Genomic DNA, 19,538 nt, shown 5'->3' on the forward strand with positions numbered 1-19,538 from the left:
GACCCAATCTAGTATTCCTGGTATAAACTCCACTTGGTCATGGTGTATAATTCTTTTAATGTGTTGTTGGATTCGATTTGCTAATATTTTATTGATAATTTTTGCGTCTATGTTCATTAGGGAGATTGGCCTGCAGTTTTCCCTTCTTATAGCATCTTTACCTGGTTTGGGAATTAAAATGATGTTAACTTCACATGAAATGAGTTAGGTAGAATTCCTTTTCCCTCAATTTTTTTTGGAAAAGTTTGAGCAGGGTTGATGTTAGTTCTTGTTGAAATGTCTGATAACATTCCCCCATGAAGCCATCTGGCCCTGGGCTTTTATTTGTAGCAAGATTTCTGATGACTGATTGAATCTCTTTACTTGCGATTGGTTTGTTGTGATCTTCTTTTTCTTCCTGAGTCAATGTAGCTTGTTTGTGTCTCCAGGAATTTGTCCATTTCATCTAAGTTGTCTAGTTTGTTGGCATATAGTTGTTCATAGTATCCTCTTACGATTTCTTTTATTTCTTCAGGATCTGTGGTAACACCCATTCTCATTTCTGATTTTGTTTATTTGCATCTCTCTCTTTTTTCCTTTGTCAGTCTTGCTAGTGGCCCATCAATTTTATTGATTTTCTCAAAGAACCAACTTTTGGTTTTATCGATTCTTTCTATTGTTCTTTTGTTCTCCCATTCATTTATCTCAGCTTTAATCTTTGTTATTTCTCTTCTTCTGTTTGCTTTGGGGTTAGTTTGTTGTTCTTTCTCGAGTTCCTCCAGGTGTGCTGTTAAGTTCTCAAATTTTGCTATTTCTTGTTTTTAAATGTAGGCATTTAGGGCAATAAATTTCCCTCACAGCACAGCCTTGCTGCATCCCATAAGTTCTGATTAGTTGCCTTCTCATTTTCATTCATCTCCAGATAGCTACTGATTCTCTAGCAATTTCTTCTTTGACTCTCTGGTTGTTTAAGAGTGTGTTATTTAATCTCCATTTATTTGTGAATGTTCTCATTCTTTGGTAGTTATTGATATCCAGCTTCATCCCATTGTTATCAGAGAAAGTGCTTTGAATAATTTCAGTGTTTTTAAATTTATAAAGAATTGTTTTGTGCCCCAGCATGTGATCTATCCCAGAGAACGTTCCATAAGCACTAGAGAAGAATGTATATCCTTGTGCTTTGGGGTGCAATGACCTATATATGACTGTTAGGTATAATTCATTTATTAAGTTGTTTAACTTCTATGTTTCCTTGTTGATCTTCTGCCTGGTTGTTCTATCTATAGAGGAGAGTAGTGTGTATTGAAGTCTCCTACTATTATTGTTGAAACATCTATCACTCCCTTCAGTTTTGCCAATGTCTGTCTCATGTACTTTGGAGCTCCTTGATTGGGAACATGAACATTTATGATCATTATATCTTCTTGGTGAATTAACCCTTTAATTTTTATATAGTGTCCTTCTTTGTCTCTTATGATGTCTTTACATTTAAAGTCTATTATGTCCGATATTAGTATAGCTACTCCTGCTTTCTTTTGGTTATAACTTGCATAGAAAATCCTTTTCCATCCTTTCACTTTCAATCTATTTGTATTCTTGTGTCTAAGATGAGTCTCTTGTAAGCAGCATATAGCTGGATTATGTTTCTTAATCCATTCTGCCAATCTGTGTCTTTTAATTGGTAAGCTTAGTCCATTAATTAAAAGTTATTACTGAAGAGGTGTTACTTGAATCCACCATCTTATTTTTTAATTTTATTTGTGAGATCTATTTATTCTTTTCCCTCTTTCTCTTTGTATTATTTAAATTGCCCTTAGTGGTACTCTTCAATTCTCTGCCATTCACCAGACTTTCCTCTCCTGTCTTTTTTTTTTCAGCTGGCAGAATTCTTTTTAGTATTTCTTGTAGGGCCGGTCTCTTGCTGACAGATTCTTTCAGGGCTTCTTTGTCTGTAAAAGCTTTAATCTCTCCCTCAGTCTTTTTTTTTTTTATTAACGGAAAAGAAATTAACACAACATTTAGAAATCATACCATTCTACATATGCAATCAGTAATTCTTAACATCATCACATAGATGCATGATCATCATTTCTTAGTACATTTGCATCGGTTTAGAGGAACTAGCAACACAACAGAAAAAGATATAGAATGTTAATATAGAGAAAAGAAATAAAAGTAGTAATAATAGTAAAAAAAAAAAACAAAAAAAACCCCTATAGCTCAGATGCAGCTTCATTCAGTGTTTTAACATGATTACTTTACAATTAGGTATTATTGTGCTGTCCATTTTTGAGTTTTTGTATCTAGTCCTGTTGCACAGTCTGTATCCCTTCCACTCCAATTACCCATTATCTTACCCTGTTTCTAATTCCTGCTGGACTCTGTTACCAATGACATATTTCAAGTTTATTCTCGAATGTCCGTTCACATCAGTGGGACCATACAGTATTTGTCCTTTAGTTTTTGGCTGGACTCACTCAGCATAATATTCTCTAGGTCCACCCATGTTATTACATGCTTCATAAGTTTATCTTGTCTTAAAGCTGCATAATATTCCATCGTATGTATATACCACAGTTTGTTTAGCCATTCTTCTGTTGATGGACATTTTGGCTGTTTCCATCTCTTGGCAATTGTAAATAACGCTGCTATAAACATTGGTGTGCAAATGTCCGTTTGTGTCTTTGCCCTTAAGTCCTTTGAGTAGATACCTAGCAATGGTATTGCTGGGTCGTATGGCAATTCTATATTCAGCTTTTTGAGGAACCGCCAAACTGCCTTCCACAGTGGTTGCACCATTTGACATTCCCACCAACAGTGGAAAAGTGTGCCTCTTTCTCCGCATCCTCTCCAGCACTTGTCATTTTCTGTTTTGCTGATAATGGCCATACTGGTGGGTGTGAGATGATATCTCATTGTGGTTTTGATTTGCATTTCTCTAATGGCCAGGGACATTGAGCATCTCATCATGTGCCTCTTGGCCATCCGTATTTCCTCTTCTGGTAGGTGTCTGTTCAAGTCTTTTTCCCATTTTGTAATTGGGTTGGCCGTCTTTTTGTTGTTGAGTTGAACAATCTCTTTATAAATTCTGGATACTAGACCTTTATCTGATATGTCGTTTCCAAATATTGTTTCCCATTGTGTAGGCTGTATTTCTACTTTATTGATGAAGTTCTTTGATGCACAAAAGTGTTTAATTTTGAGGAGCTCCCATTTATTTATTTATTTCTTCAGTGCTCTTGCTTTAGGTTTAAGGTCCATAAAATCGCCTCCAGTTGTAAGATTCATAAGATATCTCCCTACATTTTCCTCTAACTGTTTTATGGTCTTAGACCTAATGTTTAGATCTTTGATCCATTTTGAGTTAACTTTTGTATAGGGTGTGAGATATGGGTCTTCTTTCATTCTTTTGCATATGGATATCCAGTTCTCTAGGCACCATTTATTGAAGAGACTGTTCTGTCCCAGGTGAGTTGGCTTGACTGTCTTATCAAAGATCAAATGTCCATAGATGAGAGGGTGTATATCTGAGCACTCTATTCAATTCCATTGGTCGATATATCTATCTTTATGCCAATACCATGCTGTTTTGACCACTGTGGCTTCATAATATGCCTTAAAGTCCGGCATCGCGAGACCTCCAGCTTCGTTTTTTTCCCTCAAGCTGTTTTTAGCAATTCGGGGCACCCTGCCCTTCCAGATAAATTTGCTTATTGGTTTTTCTAATTCTGAAAAATAAGTTGTTGGGATTTTGATTGGTATTGCATTGAATCTGTAGATGAGTTTAGGTAGGATTGACATCTTAATTATATTTAGTCTTCCAATCCATGAACACGGTATGCCCTTCCATCTATTTAGGTCTTCTGTGATTTCTTTTAGCAGTTTTTTGTAGTTTTCTTTATATAGGTTTTTTGTCTCTTTAGTTAAATTTATTCCTAGGTATTTTATTCTTTTAGTTGCGATTGTAAATGGGATTCGTTTCTTGATTTCCCCCTCAGCTTGTTCATTACTAGTGTATAGAAAAGCTACAGATTTTTGAATGTTGATCTTGTAACCTGCTACTTTGCTGTACTCATTTATTAGCTCTAGTAATTTTGTTGTGGATTTTTCCGGGTTTTCGACGTATAGTATCATATCGTCTGCAAACAGTGATAGTTTTACTTCTTCCTTTCCAATTTTGATGCCTTGTATTTCTTTTTCTTGTCTAATTGCTCTGGCTAGAACCTCCAACACAATGTTGAATAATAGTGGTGATAGTGGGCATCCTTGTCTTGTTCCTGATCTTAGGGGGAAAGTTTTCAGTTTTTCCCCATTGAGGATGATATTAGCTGTGGGTTTTTCATATATTCCCTCTATCATTTTAAGGAAGTTCCCTTGTATTCCTATCTTTTGAAGTGTTTTCAACAGGAAAGGATGTTGAATCTTGTCAAATGCCTTCTCTGCATCAATTGAGATGATCATGTGATTTTTCTGCTTTGATTTGTTGATATGGTGTATTACATTAATTGATTTTCTTATGTTGAACCATCCTTGCATACCTGGGATGAATCCTACTTGGTCATGATGTATAATTCTTTTAATGTGTTGTTGGATACGATTTGCTAGAATTTTATTGAGGATTTTTGCATCTATATTCATTAGAGAGATTGGTCTGTAGTTTTCTTTTTTTGTAATATCTTTGCCTGGTTTTGGTATGAGGGTGATGTTGGCTTCATAGAATGAATTAGGTAGTTTTCCCTCCACTTCGATTATTTTGAAGAGTTTGAGGAGAGTTGGTACTAATTCCTTCTGGAATGTTTGATAGAATTCACATGTGAAGCCGTCTGGTCCTGGACTTTTCTTTTTAGGGAGCTTTTGAATGACTAATTCAATCTCTTTACTTGTGATTGGTTTGTTGAGGTCATCTATTTCTTCTTGAGTCAAAGTTGGTTGTTCATGTCTTTCCAGGAACCTGTCCATTTCATCTAAATTGTTGTCTTTATTAGCGTAAAGTTGTTCATAGTATCCTGTTATTACCTCCTTTATTTCTGTGAGGTCAGTAGTTATGTCTCCTCTTCCATTTCTGATCTTATTTATTTGCATCCTCTCTCTTCTTCTTTTTGTCAATCTTGCTAAGGGCCCATCAATCTTATTATTTTCTCATAGAACCAACTTCTGGTCTTATTGATTTTCTCTTTTGTTTTCATGTTTTCAATTTCATTTATTTCTGCTCTAATCTTTGTTATTTCTTTCCTTTTGCTTGCTTTGGGATTAGTTTTCTGTTCTTTCTCCAGTTCTTCCAAGTGGACAGTTAATTCCTGCATTTTTGCCTTTTCTTCTTTTCTGATAAAGGCATTTAGGGCAATAAATTTCCCTCTTAGCACTGCCTTTGCTGAGTCCCATAAGTTTTGATATGTTGTGTTTTCATTTTCATTCGCCTCTAGGTATTTACTAATTTCTCTTGCAATTTCTTCTTTGACCCACTTGTTGTTTAGGAGTGTGTTGTTGAGCCTCCATGTATTTGTGAATTTTCTGGCACTCTGCCTATTATTGATTTCCAACTTCATTCCTTTATGATCCGAGAAAGTGTTGTGTATGATTTCAATCTTTTTAAATTTGTTAAGACTTGCTTTGTGACCCAGCATATGGTCTATCTTTGAGAATGATCCATGAGCACTTGAGAAAAAGGTGTATCCTGCTGTTGTGGGATGTAATGTCCTATAAATGTCTGTTAAGTCTAGCTCATTTATAGTAATATTCAGATTCTCTATTTCTTTATTGATCCTCTGTCTAGATGTTCTGTCCATTGATGAGAGTGGTGAATTGAAATCTCCAACTATTATGGTATATGTGTCTATTTCCCTTTTCAGTGTTTGCAGTGTATTCCTCACGTATTTTGGGGCATTCTGGTTCGGTGCGTAAATATTTATGATTATTATGTCTTCTTGTTTAATTGTTCCTTTTATTAGTATATAGTGTCCTTCTTTGTCTCTTTTAACTGTTTTACATTTGAAGTCTAATTTGTTGGATATTAGTATAGCCACTCCTGCTCTTTTCTGGTTGTTATTTGCATGAAATATCTTTTCCCAACCTTTCACTTTCAACCTATATTTATCTTTGGGTCTAAGATGTGTTTCCTGTAGACAGCATATAGAAGGATCCTGTTTTTTAATCCATTCTGCCAGTCTATGTCTTTTGATTGGGGAATTCAATCCATTAACATTTAGAGTTATTACTGTTTGGATAATATTTTCCTCTACCATTTTGCCTTTTGTATTATATATATCATATCTGACTTTCCTTCTTTCTACACTCTTTTCCATACCTCTCTCTTCTGCCTTTCGTATCTGACTCTAGTGCTCCCTTTAGTATTTCTTGCAGAGCTGGTCTCTTGGTCACAAATTCTCTCAGTGACTTTTTGTCTGAGAATGTTTTAATTTCTCCCTCATTTTTGAAGGACAATTTTGCTGGATATAGGAGTCTTGGTTGGCAGTTTTTCTCTTTTAGTAACTTAAATATATTATCCCACTGTCTTCTAGCTTCCATGGTTTCTGCTGAGAAATCTACACATATTCTTATTGGGTTTCCCTTGTATGTGATGGATTGCTTCTCTCTCGCTGCTTTCAAGATCCTCTCTTTCTCTTTGACCTCTGACATTCTAACTAGTAAGTGTCTTGGGGAACGCCTATTTGTGTCTAATCTCTTTGGGGTGCGCTGCACTTCTTGGATCTGTAATTTTAGGTCTTTCATAAGAGTTGGGAAATTTTCAGTGATAATTTCTTCCATTAGTTTTTCTCCTCCTTTTCCCTTCTCTTCTCCTTCTGGGACACCCACGACACGTATATTTGTGCGGTTCATATTGTCCTTGAGTTCCCTGATACCCTGTTCAAATTTTTCCATTCTTTTCCCGATAGTTTCTGTTTGTTTTTGGAATTCACATGTTCCATCCTCCAAATCACTAATTCTATCTTCTGTCTCTTTGAATCTATCATTGTAGGTATCCATTGTTTTTTCCATCTTTTCTACTTTATCCTTCACTTCCATAAGCTCTGTGATTTGTTTTTTCAGTTTTTCTATTTCTTCTTTTTGTTCAGTCCATGTCTTCTTCATGTCCTCCCTCAATTTATTGATTTCGTTTTTGAAGAGGTTTTCCATTTCTGTTCGTATATTCAGCATTAGTTGTTTCAGCTCCTGTATCTCATTTGAACTATTGGTTTGTTCCTTTGACTGGGCCGTATTTTCAATTTTCTGAGCGTGATCCGTTATCTTCTGCTGGCGTCTGGGCATTTAGTCAGATTTCCCTGGGTGTTGGACCCCACAGGTTGAAAGATTTTTTTGTGAAATGTCTGGGTTCTGTTTTTCTTATCCTGCCCAGTAGGTGGCGCTCGTGGCACACGTTTGTCTACGGGTTCCACCAGTGAAAGTTGCTGTGGGTCCTTTAACTTTGGAAAACTCTCGCTGTAGGGGAGGTTCGGCAGCCGAAGTGTCTTGGAAGAGTGCCAGCCGGCCCGGGGGTCCAAATGCGGGGAGGGTCGCCGGCCACCGCAGCATGGGAGAGCGCCCAACCGAATTTCCTAGTCGGCCCAGGGCGCCAAGCATGGCAGGAGGGCGCCAGCTGCCGCAGCCCGGGAGAGTGCACTGTTCCCAGCCAGACCGGGGAGTCACGTGTTTGGAAGGGACCCCCCGGTCACCGTTCTCCGCAGTCTGGGGATTTCTGACCCAACTCTCTCAGTTGGTCTGGGGGGCCTCGCGTGGTGGGGGTGCCAGCCGCCGCAGCCCAAGGGGACCGCCTGCCCAATTCTGCCAGCTGGCCTGGGAAGGAGGAAGGGAGGGACTCCGGCCGCTTGCTGTCCCGCCCGGGAAAGCCCGCGCCCCTCGGCGATCTCACCGGAGCTGGTTCTCCCAGACAGTCAGCCGTTCCAGGATGGGGTATGCCGTCCCTTTGATCTCTGTCGTGGCTCCGGGAGCTGCTCTGTATTGTCTCCACTCCCCCAGTAGCTGTTCTGGAGGAGGAAAGGTGAGGGTGGCAAGGCTGTCGAGGCTGGTGTCTCCCTCAGTTTTGAAGGACAACTTTGCTGGGTATATTCTTGGCTGGAAGTCTTTCTCTTTCAGGATCTTGAATATATCCTGCCTTCTCATCTCCAGGATGCTAGTTAAGTAGTTTGAACTCAGTCTTATTTGGTTTCCCTTGTGTGTAGTAGATCCTCTCTTGCAGCTTTCAGGATTTTCTGCTTCTCTTCAATATTTGACAGTCTGATTAGTGTGTGTCTTGGGAAAGGACTATTTGGATTTATTCTGTTTGGAGTTCATTTGGGCTTCTTTGACTTGTATATTTATGTCCTTTGTGAGGGTTGGAAAAATTTCCCCCCTTATATCCTCAACTACTCTTCCTAGCCCTTTACTCCTCTCTTCTCCTTCTGGGACACTAATAATTCTTATATTTGTGCACTTTGTTTTGTCTGTCATTTCCCTGAGATCCAACTTAGTTTTTCCATTTTCTGTTTTGAGTCTTCAAAGTCAGTTATCTTGTCCTTTATGAGGGTTGGGAAAATTTCTCCCCTTATATCCTCAACTACTCTTCCTAGCCCTTTACTCCTCTCTTCTCCTTCTGGGACACTAATAATTCTTATATTTGTGCGCTTTGTTTTGTCTATCATTTCCCTAAGTTCCCATTCAATTTTTTCTATCTTTTTTGCCATTTGCTGTTTTGAGTCTTTGAAGTCAATGATCCTGTCCTCTATATTACTTATTCTTTCTTCTTTCTCTTCAAATCTGGTATTTTTGCCTCTAGTATGTTCTTTATTTGGTCAACAGAGTCTTTAAACTCTGTGATATCTGCTATTTTTCTATTTATTCTTTTAAATTCCTCTTTATGCTCTTCTGCTGTCTTCTTGATCTCCTTTATGTCATTTGCTATCCCACTTATTTTGTTAAGTAAAGTTGTATGAACGTCTTCAATTAGTTCTTCCAACAACGTCTGTGTCTCCTCTGGTGTTTAAATTTGATCATTAGGCAGGGCTATAACTGCCTGCATTGTGATATGTTTAGTGATCCTCTGCTGTCTTCATGGCATCTAAATATCTTGATTGATTTACTTTGGGAGTTGACAGTCTAAGGTCTTGTGTTTGCAGAATGGTTGTACAGCAGGGAGCATGGTACAGGGTGGGGCACTCAGTGCAGTGATTTGTTTCAGGGCAGGTATAGGCACATGTTGGGGATATTACACTTATGCATGTGAATGTGGGTGCCCAGCAGCCTGGGAGGATGTAGCTGTGTGGGTGCACCAGTTTGTGGAGTATAAGCTTGGTGTGCACTGGTCTAAGGCATGGGGCCCTTTGTGTGCATGTGCAGAGCTGTGGCAGCAGATCGGTGGTATGCCTTCATGGATTGGGGGCAGATGTGACCCGGCTGCACAAGTCAGCACTTTCTCAGAGCTAGGAAGTGTGGCTGAGGGCTGTGCATATGTGCAGTTCTAGGACTGCAGTAAAATGAGGTTCCCAGAGCTGAATGATGTGATTGGGGGCCCATGCGCCTATGTGGGCCTGGGAGTGCCATAAATTGACGCACAGAGCTCAGGAGGCCTGGAGTAAGGCTGTGCAACACTATGGGCAGAGGGCACGGCTAGCCTGGGTATGGAGGTTAGTGCCTGCAGCCTTTATGCACTGGCAACAGCCTGCAGGGAGCGGGGAGGCAGAGGTGGTGCTTGGGAGGGGTGCAGGAGAGGTGGGTTGGGCTGTATTTGGGGTTCAGGTGTGGGGCAAGTATGTGCACTGGGGGCTGGTGGGGTGGGGGGGCCTGGAGCGTGGGGAATGGGAGCTGGTGATGGGATTCAGGTGCATGGGGTGTGGGGTGAATCGCTGGTCACGGGGCTGCACTGGTGAGGGTAGCGTGCCCAAGGAATGCGGCCTGGCTTACTTCCTTGTCCCCAGGTCCTCTCTGTGCACTCCCAAAGGCTTTGCACCTCTGCACTAGGCTCCAGCTTTCTGCCTCTCAGTTCCTTGGCCTCTGCAGCCAGGGCTGCCACTGGTGCAGAAGGTTCTTCCAGGTCAACCACACTCCCAAATCACCACCTCAGTTGCCCTCCTTCCCTTCTCTAACTTTTCCATGGAGCAGGGCTAATCTTGAGCTACTCTATTCGGCCATCTTCTCTATTGCTTCTTTTTGAAAATATATTCAATTGTGTAGACATATGAATATACATACAAACATACATATATACATACACTTATATATTTATATCCCCCCCTTCCTTCACAAAAGGCAGCATAATACACGTACTATTCTTTCACTTCACAGTATAGCCTAGAAGAGGTCCCTCCATAGTGGTTCATAGCGTTCCTGTGCATTCCTCTTAAAGTCGCATAGTGTGGCATTGTAAGAGACACCTCACCCACAGTTTATTCATTCAGCCCTCTACTGTGGGCAATTGGATCATTTCTTTTGCTATTACAAATAAGAAAAGTACTATTATCATCCTAATGTACAGACCACTGCAGTAGCCTCCTAGCTTCGCTTTCATGCAGCCTGTTCTCTACACGGGTGATTTCACTTAAGCTCCTCAAATCTCCTAAGGATTTATTATCACTCATAGAATCAAACTCAAAGTCCTTACTGTGGCCTCTGTGGCCTCCTTGGCCCTCTCACCTCTCCCTCTCTGACTGCTCCTGACTTCCCTCCCAGCTCCACCTACCTCCTGGCTCTTCTTCAAACACACATTTCCCTCAGGATCTCTAGCCTCCTTTTCCTTCAGTTTGAGATACTTTTCCTGACCCCTGAAGGGCTGACTCCCTGGTTTTACTCAAGGCTCCGCCCAAGACTTCCCTCCTCACAGAAGCCCTCCCTGGCCACCTTGTCTATCGTAGCCATTCCCATCACAGCCCTACTCTGCATCTCATTGTTTATTCATCTATATTCTGTGCAGGCAAGGACTTTGCTTTATTCACTGCTGCATCCCCGGGGTTAACCTGACCCACAGTTGTTTTATATATATATATATATATATGTATATATATATATATATATATATATATATGTATATGTATATATATATGTATGTATATTATATACATATTTTTTACATAACAATTTTCTACTGTAGTTCAGAACAATTTTCAACATACAGTCTACGATTTTTCAAGGTATTTATTGACTTGAAACAAAATTTCTATAGACTAGTTGCAAATAGTAAAATTTAAGTAAAATGCTTACATTCTTATTTGAAAACAAAACTCAGGTTAAAAAAAAATGGGTGCAAAAAAATATGGAACGCTTCACAAGTTTGCGTGTTATCCTTGTTCAGGGGCCATGCTAATCTTCTCTGTATCTTTCCAATTTAGTATATGTGTTACTGAAGCCAGCACAATATATATTTCTTGAGTGAATAAATAATGAGGTAAGATTAGAGCAGGATTCTGTCCCAACCAACAGCATCATAGTGATACTTCCAGCACCATTTATCACCGTTTGAAAAGATCAGTAGCATTATCATCTCCTGGGGGCTTGTCAGAAATGCAAATTCTAGGAGCCACAGAACTGACCTATTGAATCAGAAACTCGGGCTGGCACCCAGCAATCTGTGTTTTAACAAGCCTCAAGGGAATTCTGATGCATGTTTATGTTTGAGAGTTACTAGGTTAGAGCAGGAATCGGCAAACTTTTATATAAAGTTCCATATAGTAAATATTTTGTAAATACAATCTCTATCATAACTACCTCAACTCTATTTTAGGGTGAAAGCAGCCATAGACAGTACACAAATGAATGAGCATGGTTGTGTTCCAATTAAACTCTTTTTTACAAAAACAAGTGGTGAGCCAAAATGGCTCCGATGTTAGAGACTCACTATGTGTATACAAGCCATTCTGAGCATGCAGCTACATCCTTGGACCTTGCTAACTCTACTTCTGATCTGTGATGTTGTTTTAGAAGAGAGTGGGTCAGAGACTGGATGGATCATCACATCTAGTACCAGGAAGGACAGGGAAGCCAACTAAAATCCTCTACATTATAAAACAGCTGTTCTCCACCTTGGCTGCACACTACAATCACCTGTGAACTTAAAATACACCCATTTTAGGAATCTTTGGGGGTGGGACTCTACCATCAATACTTTTAAAGTTCTCCAGGTGATTATCTAAAAAGAGTCAGGTGAGTCATCTTCAGTCAGAAGGACAGTACTATAATAATAATAGTGATTTTATTTTAAGTTAAGATTTTACCTTCCTGAATTAAAATAATTGAAAGTAAAGCTGCATCATTGGAAATTACTTGGGAACTGCCTTGATAAACACTTTGGGAAAGAGTTTGAATTATTCAAAGATATCCAGTGTCATCACTGGATACTAAAGGAAAGTTCTGCGGGTTGAAAGGTAAAGACAATAGATACTAGATTGAAGCCACTTGAAGAAAAAGAGATCTCTGGAGTGGGTAACAACATGGTGGATCTAAATGCCAGTATTATTGTGTTTTTCATTTGTAACTCCATTATTTGCTTCCTACAGGATCTAAAAGTCAGGTCCATAGAATGTAATAATTGGACTCAATGTGAAGATGTGATCTGTGACAAGAGCTGCATTGGGGTGGGGGGACAGAGGGATAAAGGAACATAGTTTGAGTATACTACTGAATTTGAGTTGTTATCAAAGCAAACAAGTTTGTTATAGATTTGGAATATTAAATTTGAGCTCCATAGTAAATACAAGGAAAGTGTTGGAGAATATGCAAGCTCATAGAGACAGAAATTGGAGTGTAGATTGCTGGGGGAAGGGAGAATTGGGAGTTGATACATAATGGGTGTGGTGTTTCTGGAGAAAATGGGGAGGTTTTGGTGGTAGAGCGGGTGAGGTTACTGCAGTGTTGCGAGTGTGCTTTATCCCATTGTTTGTTGTGCTTGAGAGTGGTTGAGATGGAAAGGTTTATGTTGTATATATGTTCCCATAATTTTTTAAAAAAGAGACAATGACAATTGGATGCAATACATACTCCTGGTTGGGATCTGGTAGTGGAGGAAAGGAGACACAAAGAGACATTATTGGGACATATGAAAAAGTAGGAATGGTTACACTAAGCTTTGTATCAATGTTGGATTTCTTGAGCTTGACAGATGCACTTAGGATGGTGTTCTAGTTTGCTAGCTGCCAGAATGTAACACACCAGAGACTGGCTTTTAATAAAAGGGGATTTATTTTGTTAGTTCTTCAGAGGAAAGGCAGCTAACTTTCCACTGAGGCTCTTTCTTACGTGGAAGGCACAGGATGGTCTCTGCTGGTCTTCTCTCCAGGCCCCTAGGTACCCACAACTTTCCCCGGGGTGACTTCTTTCTCCATCTCCAAAGGCCTAGGGCTGAGCTGCAAGTGCTGAGATGAGGAATGCTGAGCTGCTTAGGCTGTTGCATTCTCTCATTTAAGCACCAGCCAATTAAGTCAAACGTCACCCATTGCAGCAGACACGCCTCCTAGCTGACTGCAGATGTAATTAGCAACAGATGAGGTTCACATACCATTGGCTTATGTCCGCAGCAATAAAACTAGGTATGCTCACCTGACCAAGTTGACAACTGAATCTAACTAACACAGATGGTTACATACATGGATATCCTTGTTCTTAGGACATGTGCATGGCAGTGGTTAAGTGTTCAAAGTGCATAATCTGTACGACCTATACTCAAGTAGTCAGAGGGTGGGTAGACAGGCAATGGATAAATAGATGGATGGATGAATAGATAGAAGAATGGATGAATGGAATGATATAGCAAATGTGGCAGGATGTGGAGTTGGTAGATCTGGGTATCTGGGGATATGTGGTGAGGGTATGTTGGAGTTCTCTGTTTTGGTCTTGTATTGTTTTTGTGGTTGTCCTATAGGTTTGAAGGTGTTTCAGAGTGGAAAGTTAAAGAAAAAAACTATACTATAAAATACTTCAAACAGATACAAACAATAGTGCAATGAACTCCCATGTGCCCTAGCTTACACAGTCTATGCCCCCACCCATCCCTTCCTACCATCCCTGGATTATTTTGATGCAAATCCCACACATCATAATATTTCCTCTAAGAATGTTTCAATATATTTGTAGCACTAAATAATTAGCACTTGTTCTAAAACTTATCCTCAATATCGTTATCACACATAAAACTTCTAACAATATGAATTTTTATGTTATGTAGGAAGAGATGGTAAGGGAACAGAAGATATATAATGACTATGTGGCACAGAGACGTGAGGAAGAAAGAACTCAGGAGAAAGAATTGGACAGGATATTAAAAGAAGAAAAGGAAAAGAAGTTAGCTGAGGAGGACAGGGAGCTGAGACTTGAAAAGGAGGCAAGGAAACAACTGGTGAATGAAGTCATGTGTACAAGAAAGCTTCAAGTTCAAGAAAAGTGTAAGTAATGAATTATAATTATATTGTAGTTTGACCTTAATTCCATATAAGTACTAATCAAAATATCTATTAAATGGGCACCATAGATCAAACACTATGAAGGATGTAAGAAGGATTAAGGCAATATCCCTGCTTTTGCAGGTCTCCTCTAACTGGAGACATGCAGCATAAATATATGAAGAATTTCATATCCCAGCAGATTCTAAACATGCAAGGGGGTAATGTTCTCAAGGTTAAAGGAACAGCATGTCCTTTGAATACTCTGTGTGCCTTAGTGATCATAAAGGAGAATAAGAAGGTAGGTACAGATATGCATCTTCCCTGCTTTCCTTTTATCTGTCCCTCTTTTCTTTCCATAGGTGTCTGCATACCTCCATACCTCTGTTCAGGTAGTTTTCTGTACCTGGGATTGTCTTGATCTTGAGAAATCCTAGATACCCTTCAAGGCCAACTCAAATACCTCATTCCTTGAGAGACCCTCACGTTCCTTCATTCAAAATAAATCATCTTTCCACAGCTTTCACTGTGACCTGCTCACATCTCTATCTTAGCACACCACTGTACTCCCTCAGCCTCTGAAAACACTTGGTCACAGAAGGAAATATTTGTTGAGAGGATGAACTGCCACCTCTGTATCCAGCTCAGTGAACTAGAATGGCAATAGATGGACAGATCTACTGTTAGGGGCCTGTTGGTTTTCACACTAGCTGTCTTTGCAAGAGAAAGTTTGTCATGGTTCCATTGATTAATTTTCCACTCCAGGAATCATAACAACAGTTGAAAATGGTTAAGCCAATATTAGATGGAGTTTGTAAAAATGAGAAGGATGCTGGAGGCTGAACAGTTTCTGTATTTGTCAGTGATAAATATTTTAGAAAATACTATGAAAACATGGAGAATTTAAGTATTCAGGACCGTTTGTAAACAAGGAAAGAAAACCAACCATACTTCTACCTCCCAGGAATAACTGCTATTCACAACTTAGTATATTTCTTTTTAGTATTTTTACTATGTATATGATTTTTACCCTCACAAATCAGGATCATCTTTTTGTACACTGTTTTATAGTCTGCATTTCTCATTTATCATAAGAATTTTTCCATGTCATTTTCTTCAATTACATGATTTTTGATGGCTGCCTAAAAACCCATTATAAAATAAACTTATGTTTCCTAAACATCAATAATGGACCTCAAAGCGTCCCCAGTCTTTTTACTGTCATTTTTCCATTGAACATTATCATCTCTGTGCATAGGGCTTTTTTGTTTGTGTGTTTTGGTCATCTCTGGTTATTTAAGATAAATTAATATAAATTGATTTTGGAGCCAAAGATATGTACATTCTCTATATATCTTGTATATATAGGGAATTGTATTTATTTGTGAATTCTCTGTTTATATTCTTTGTCTTTTTTTTTTGTTGGGATGCTTAAATTTTTCTAATGCATTTATAAGAACTGTTTAAACACTGATTTTTAAAATATTTATTTTATAATAAACTCTTTTTAATATGAATGGCACTAGCACTATATGTCCTCAGAAAGAGAAGGATCTCTCTCTAAGCCAACTTGACAGGTGAACTCACTGCCCTCCCACACTATGTGGGATGTGACTCCCAGGGGTGTAAATCTCCCTGGCAACATGGGAACTGACTCCTGAGATGAGCGGAACTTGGCATCATCGGAATGAGAAAGCCTTCTTGACCAAAAGGGGAAAGTGAAAATGAGACAAAATAAGGTTTCAGTGGCTGAGAGATTTAAAACAGAGTTGAGAGGTTATCTTGGAGATTATTCTTACACATTATATAGATATTCCTTTTTACTTTATGGTATATTTGAGTGCTAGAGGTAAGTACCTGAAACTGTTGAGCTGTCTTCCAGTGGCCTTGATTCTTGAAGATGATTGTATAACGATATAGTTTTTGCAGTGTGACTATATGATTGTGAAAACCTTGTGCCTGATGCTCCTTTTATCCAGGGCATGGACAGATGAGTAAAAAAAGGAGAATAAATAAATAAGTAAATAAATAATAAATAAATAAATAAATAATGAGGGGAGGTAAGGGGTAAAATAAATTGAAATACTAGTGGTCAATAAGGGGGGGTAAGGGGGGTGGGATGTATGAGTTCTGTTGTTTTTCTTTTTATTTCTTTTCCTGGAGTGATACAAACATTCTAAAAGTCATCATGGTGAAGAATACACAACTATGTGATGATATTATGAGCCACTGATTGTGTAATATGGTTGGCCTGTATGTGTGTGGATTTTCTCAATAAAAATATTTTTAAAGAAGAAGAAAAGGGTGAGAAGTGCATTCACACTGAGTAGTAACCCAGTATGCAAAAGATCAAAGATTTTCAATGAAAAAAAAAAATCAAATCTGTGTAGATCACAGCATATAGGAACCCTAACCCTATTCTTTCCTCAGTGGAGATCACTCCCTCCCTATTGATCTTAAGATCCAGCCAGTGGTTCTAAGCTCTGCCTTTCTGAGGACAGTATGGTTTGAGGCCCAGAAGGATGTCAGCAAGTCTTGTCTGAAAAACATCCTATTTTAATGGTATCATTTGGCAAATAATTACTTTGGTCTTTTTTAGTGCAACGAAAAGCAAAAGAAGAGGAGGAACGGGCTATGGAACAGGAACGCATAAAAGAAGGTCTTAAAATACTTAACCTTGAAGAGAAGGAGAATTTTGCAAGGTATGGTTTTGTTTTCATTATTATTATTTACTGCTTTTAAGAAATGCAGTCTTTTAACATGGAGGTCAGTGTATCATAATTTTTGCATAATTTATATTATTTTACATCAGTATTAAACTTTTCCTTCTAGAAGACCAGAGCAGTTTATAAAATTTCATATAAAAATTGGAATCAACCCTAAATCCTATAAAATAACAAGAATTTTTTCCCCATGAAATAAGTTCTGAAATACAAGGTGGCTAATTAGTTAGATTAGCAGAAATGGCTTGTGGGGCAGGATTCCATGCAAATGTCCACACGAGGAATTTTCCAGCCTCACTGGGCTAGAAAACTAAAATACTCAGGGTGCTTTGGGAAGTACTACTGTTCTTCTCTGACAAGCCCCCTCGGCTAGGATTAGCTAGCGCCCCTTGGACCACCATGTTCAGGCTGTGTTGGAGGGAACAGACAGAAACTTCCTTACAGCCTTCTTCAGATGGTGGCAGCTCCTTCCCACTGGTGACCATGGTAACCAGTTCAGATGACAGTGTGGTGGGGGAAGAAGACCTGGCACCTGTAACTGCTGGTCATCCTCCTTGTCCCTGGGGCCCATCCCATGACTCACCCACCTTCGGTCAATAGAAATGAGTACTTTTCTTTTTAGAAAGAATGTGGTTTATGTGCCCGAGCCTATTGTGAGCTTGGAGGCACTAACAAAGTATCTGATGTACCCTCATGACTTCCTGCTATTGCCTCGGCTCTGGAGATCGGAGATCTTTACACATAGCTAAAAGGAAAACATTTCCTTCTCATTTTTGAAAAATTGATTGTTGTACGTTTAAGGAGCACTCAATAAATACTGTAGTACCACTCTTCCATACCCAACTTCTTTATCAACTGAGAGATTAAAAAAAAAAAACTGCCTTAAAGCAATTGATGATGATTTCCCGTGATCATCATCAGGATTCAGCTGGGTGGTTGTTGAAGTTGGGGATCTCATCTGATGTTATCAACAGGAATAACTACCTGGGCCTCTCCATATGACCTGGACCTCTCACAATATGGTGCTGATTCCAAGAGGAAGTATCCCAAGAATAAGCATTGCAGGAGACAGGAAGAAAAAGCTGCCAGTGAAGGGCTACACCTAGGACTGTGACAGCATCACTTACACCATATTCTCTTGGTCATATAAGCCCCCACAGGACAGGCTCAGATTCAAGGGGAGGGACAAATAAGCTCCACCTCTTGACCTCTTGATGGGGGATTAGCAAGTCCATGTTGCAGAAGAGCATATGGGAAGGAAAGTTTTACTGAGGCTACCTGAGGAAAATACAATCTGCCACAGTGGGATATGCATGTTATCATCGTTATTCTTGATAAAAGTTAATATGAAAAATATGGCTTATATATGCAGGAAATTGGACTTGTTAATGCTGAACAGAATGTGGCAGACATACCTACCCACTCACTAGCAGTGCCAGACCATTGCAGGTCTCCCCTTTGATAGAGAGCAGAGTGGAAACAGGCAGATGAGTCTTCAAGAAAAAAAGAGAAAAGCAAAACTGAGCATGCGTGTTTATTGTTTCCAATTTTACCATGAGAAAGTCATTTTCCTTCCTTGGACAGTAGCAAGCAAAGGGATAGAAATAGGACAGAGGCAGTAAATATTATGAGCAGGGAAGAATTAATCCCTTCTTACATCAATGTTTGTTTTAAGATTATCCTAATTATTATTGTATAAGATGCACATTACTGAATTTTTCATCTACTTCTTCCCCACTCATACCGATTTTAATGAAACTTTTCATTTGACTTTACAAATTACATTCAAATTATAATGCCCTAAATAAATCCAAATGCTCACTTAAAAAAATTTTGTATTTCAACATTTATAATACTTTAGACGCTGCAGTTTAGCCCAGGAGTACAGGAAGCAGTTGCAGATGCAAATATCCTACAAGCAGCAGGCCCGGGAAGCTGAGAAGGAAGAGGAACGCCGAGAGTTTGAAGCAGGAATGGCAGCAAACAAGGTCTGCCAGGACAAGATCCAGGAGATCCTGACCGTGCATCGGGTGCTGCCTCGAAACATTCATCCCATGCGGAGAACTTGTCCTAATAAGCTGCCACCGTAGTTTCATAAACATCAACCTATTTTTCCCAGTCCTTTATTATTTTTGACTACAGTATATTTGTATGTTTCTCTGTGCTTATATAATTTATTATACAGACTTTTCTTCCTTCAATTAAAATTTTGTTCCTAGACTTACAAATCTGAATGAACAACTCAGTTATTTTCCTGAGTTGCTCCCTTTGCCTCCCTTTCTTATTAATTTTATTAGTAGCTACCCTTTCTTCAGTCTGTCTACTTACATGCCCATTTCCTCTTCCCTGTTTCCCATATGCACAACTTACAATATTAGAGGGCATTTTTGCAGGCTGGGCTAAAATAGCCAGCCACTTTTATTATTTTTAAAATTATTATTATTTTTAAATATTTTTTATTGTAAACAACAAGCAAACA

General features: G+C 39.1%; 1 protein-coding gene and 1 non-coding gene across 3 annotated transcripts in view; one reads left to right on the plus strand and one right to left on the minus strand.

The window, feature by feature from the left end:
* CFAP53 (cilia and flagella associated protein 53) overlaps window positions 1–19,287 on the plus strand; it is a 115,191-nt gene extending 95,904 nt beyond the window's left edge. For both annotated transcript variants that reach the window (XM_077135487.1, XM_077135488.1), the window contains 3 exons: window positions 14,123–14,339; window positions 16,936–17,038; window positions 18,921–19,287. In XM_077135487.1, coding sequence (XP_076991602.1) covers window positions 14,123–14,339; window positions 16,936–17,038; window positions 18,921–19,149 — 549 coding nt within the window. In that variant the 3' untranslated portion in view covers window positions 19,150–19,287. The remainder of the gene's footprint in view (window positions 1–14,122; window positions 14,340–16,935; window positions 17,039–18,920) is intronic.
* LOC143662892 (U6 spliceosomal RNA) lies at window positions 11,213–11,318 on the minus strand. Its single transcript, XR_013165659.1, has one exon. It is a non-coding gene; the product is annotated as a U6 spliceosomal RNA (small nuclear RNA).
* Window positions 19,288–19,538: the final 251 nt, after the last annotated feature.

The sequence above is a fragment of the Tamandua tetradactyla genome, chromosome 18 (assembly GCF_023851605.1).
Source record: "Tamandua tetradactyla isolate mTamTet1 chromosome 18, mTamTet1.pri, whole genome shotgun sequence".
NCBI lineage: Eukaryota > Metazoa > Chordata > Mammalia > Pilosa > Myrmecophagidae > Tamandua > Tamandua tetradactyla.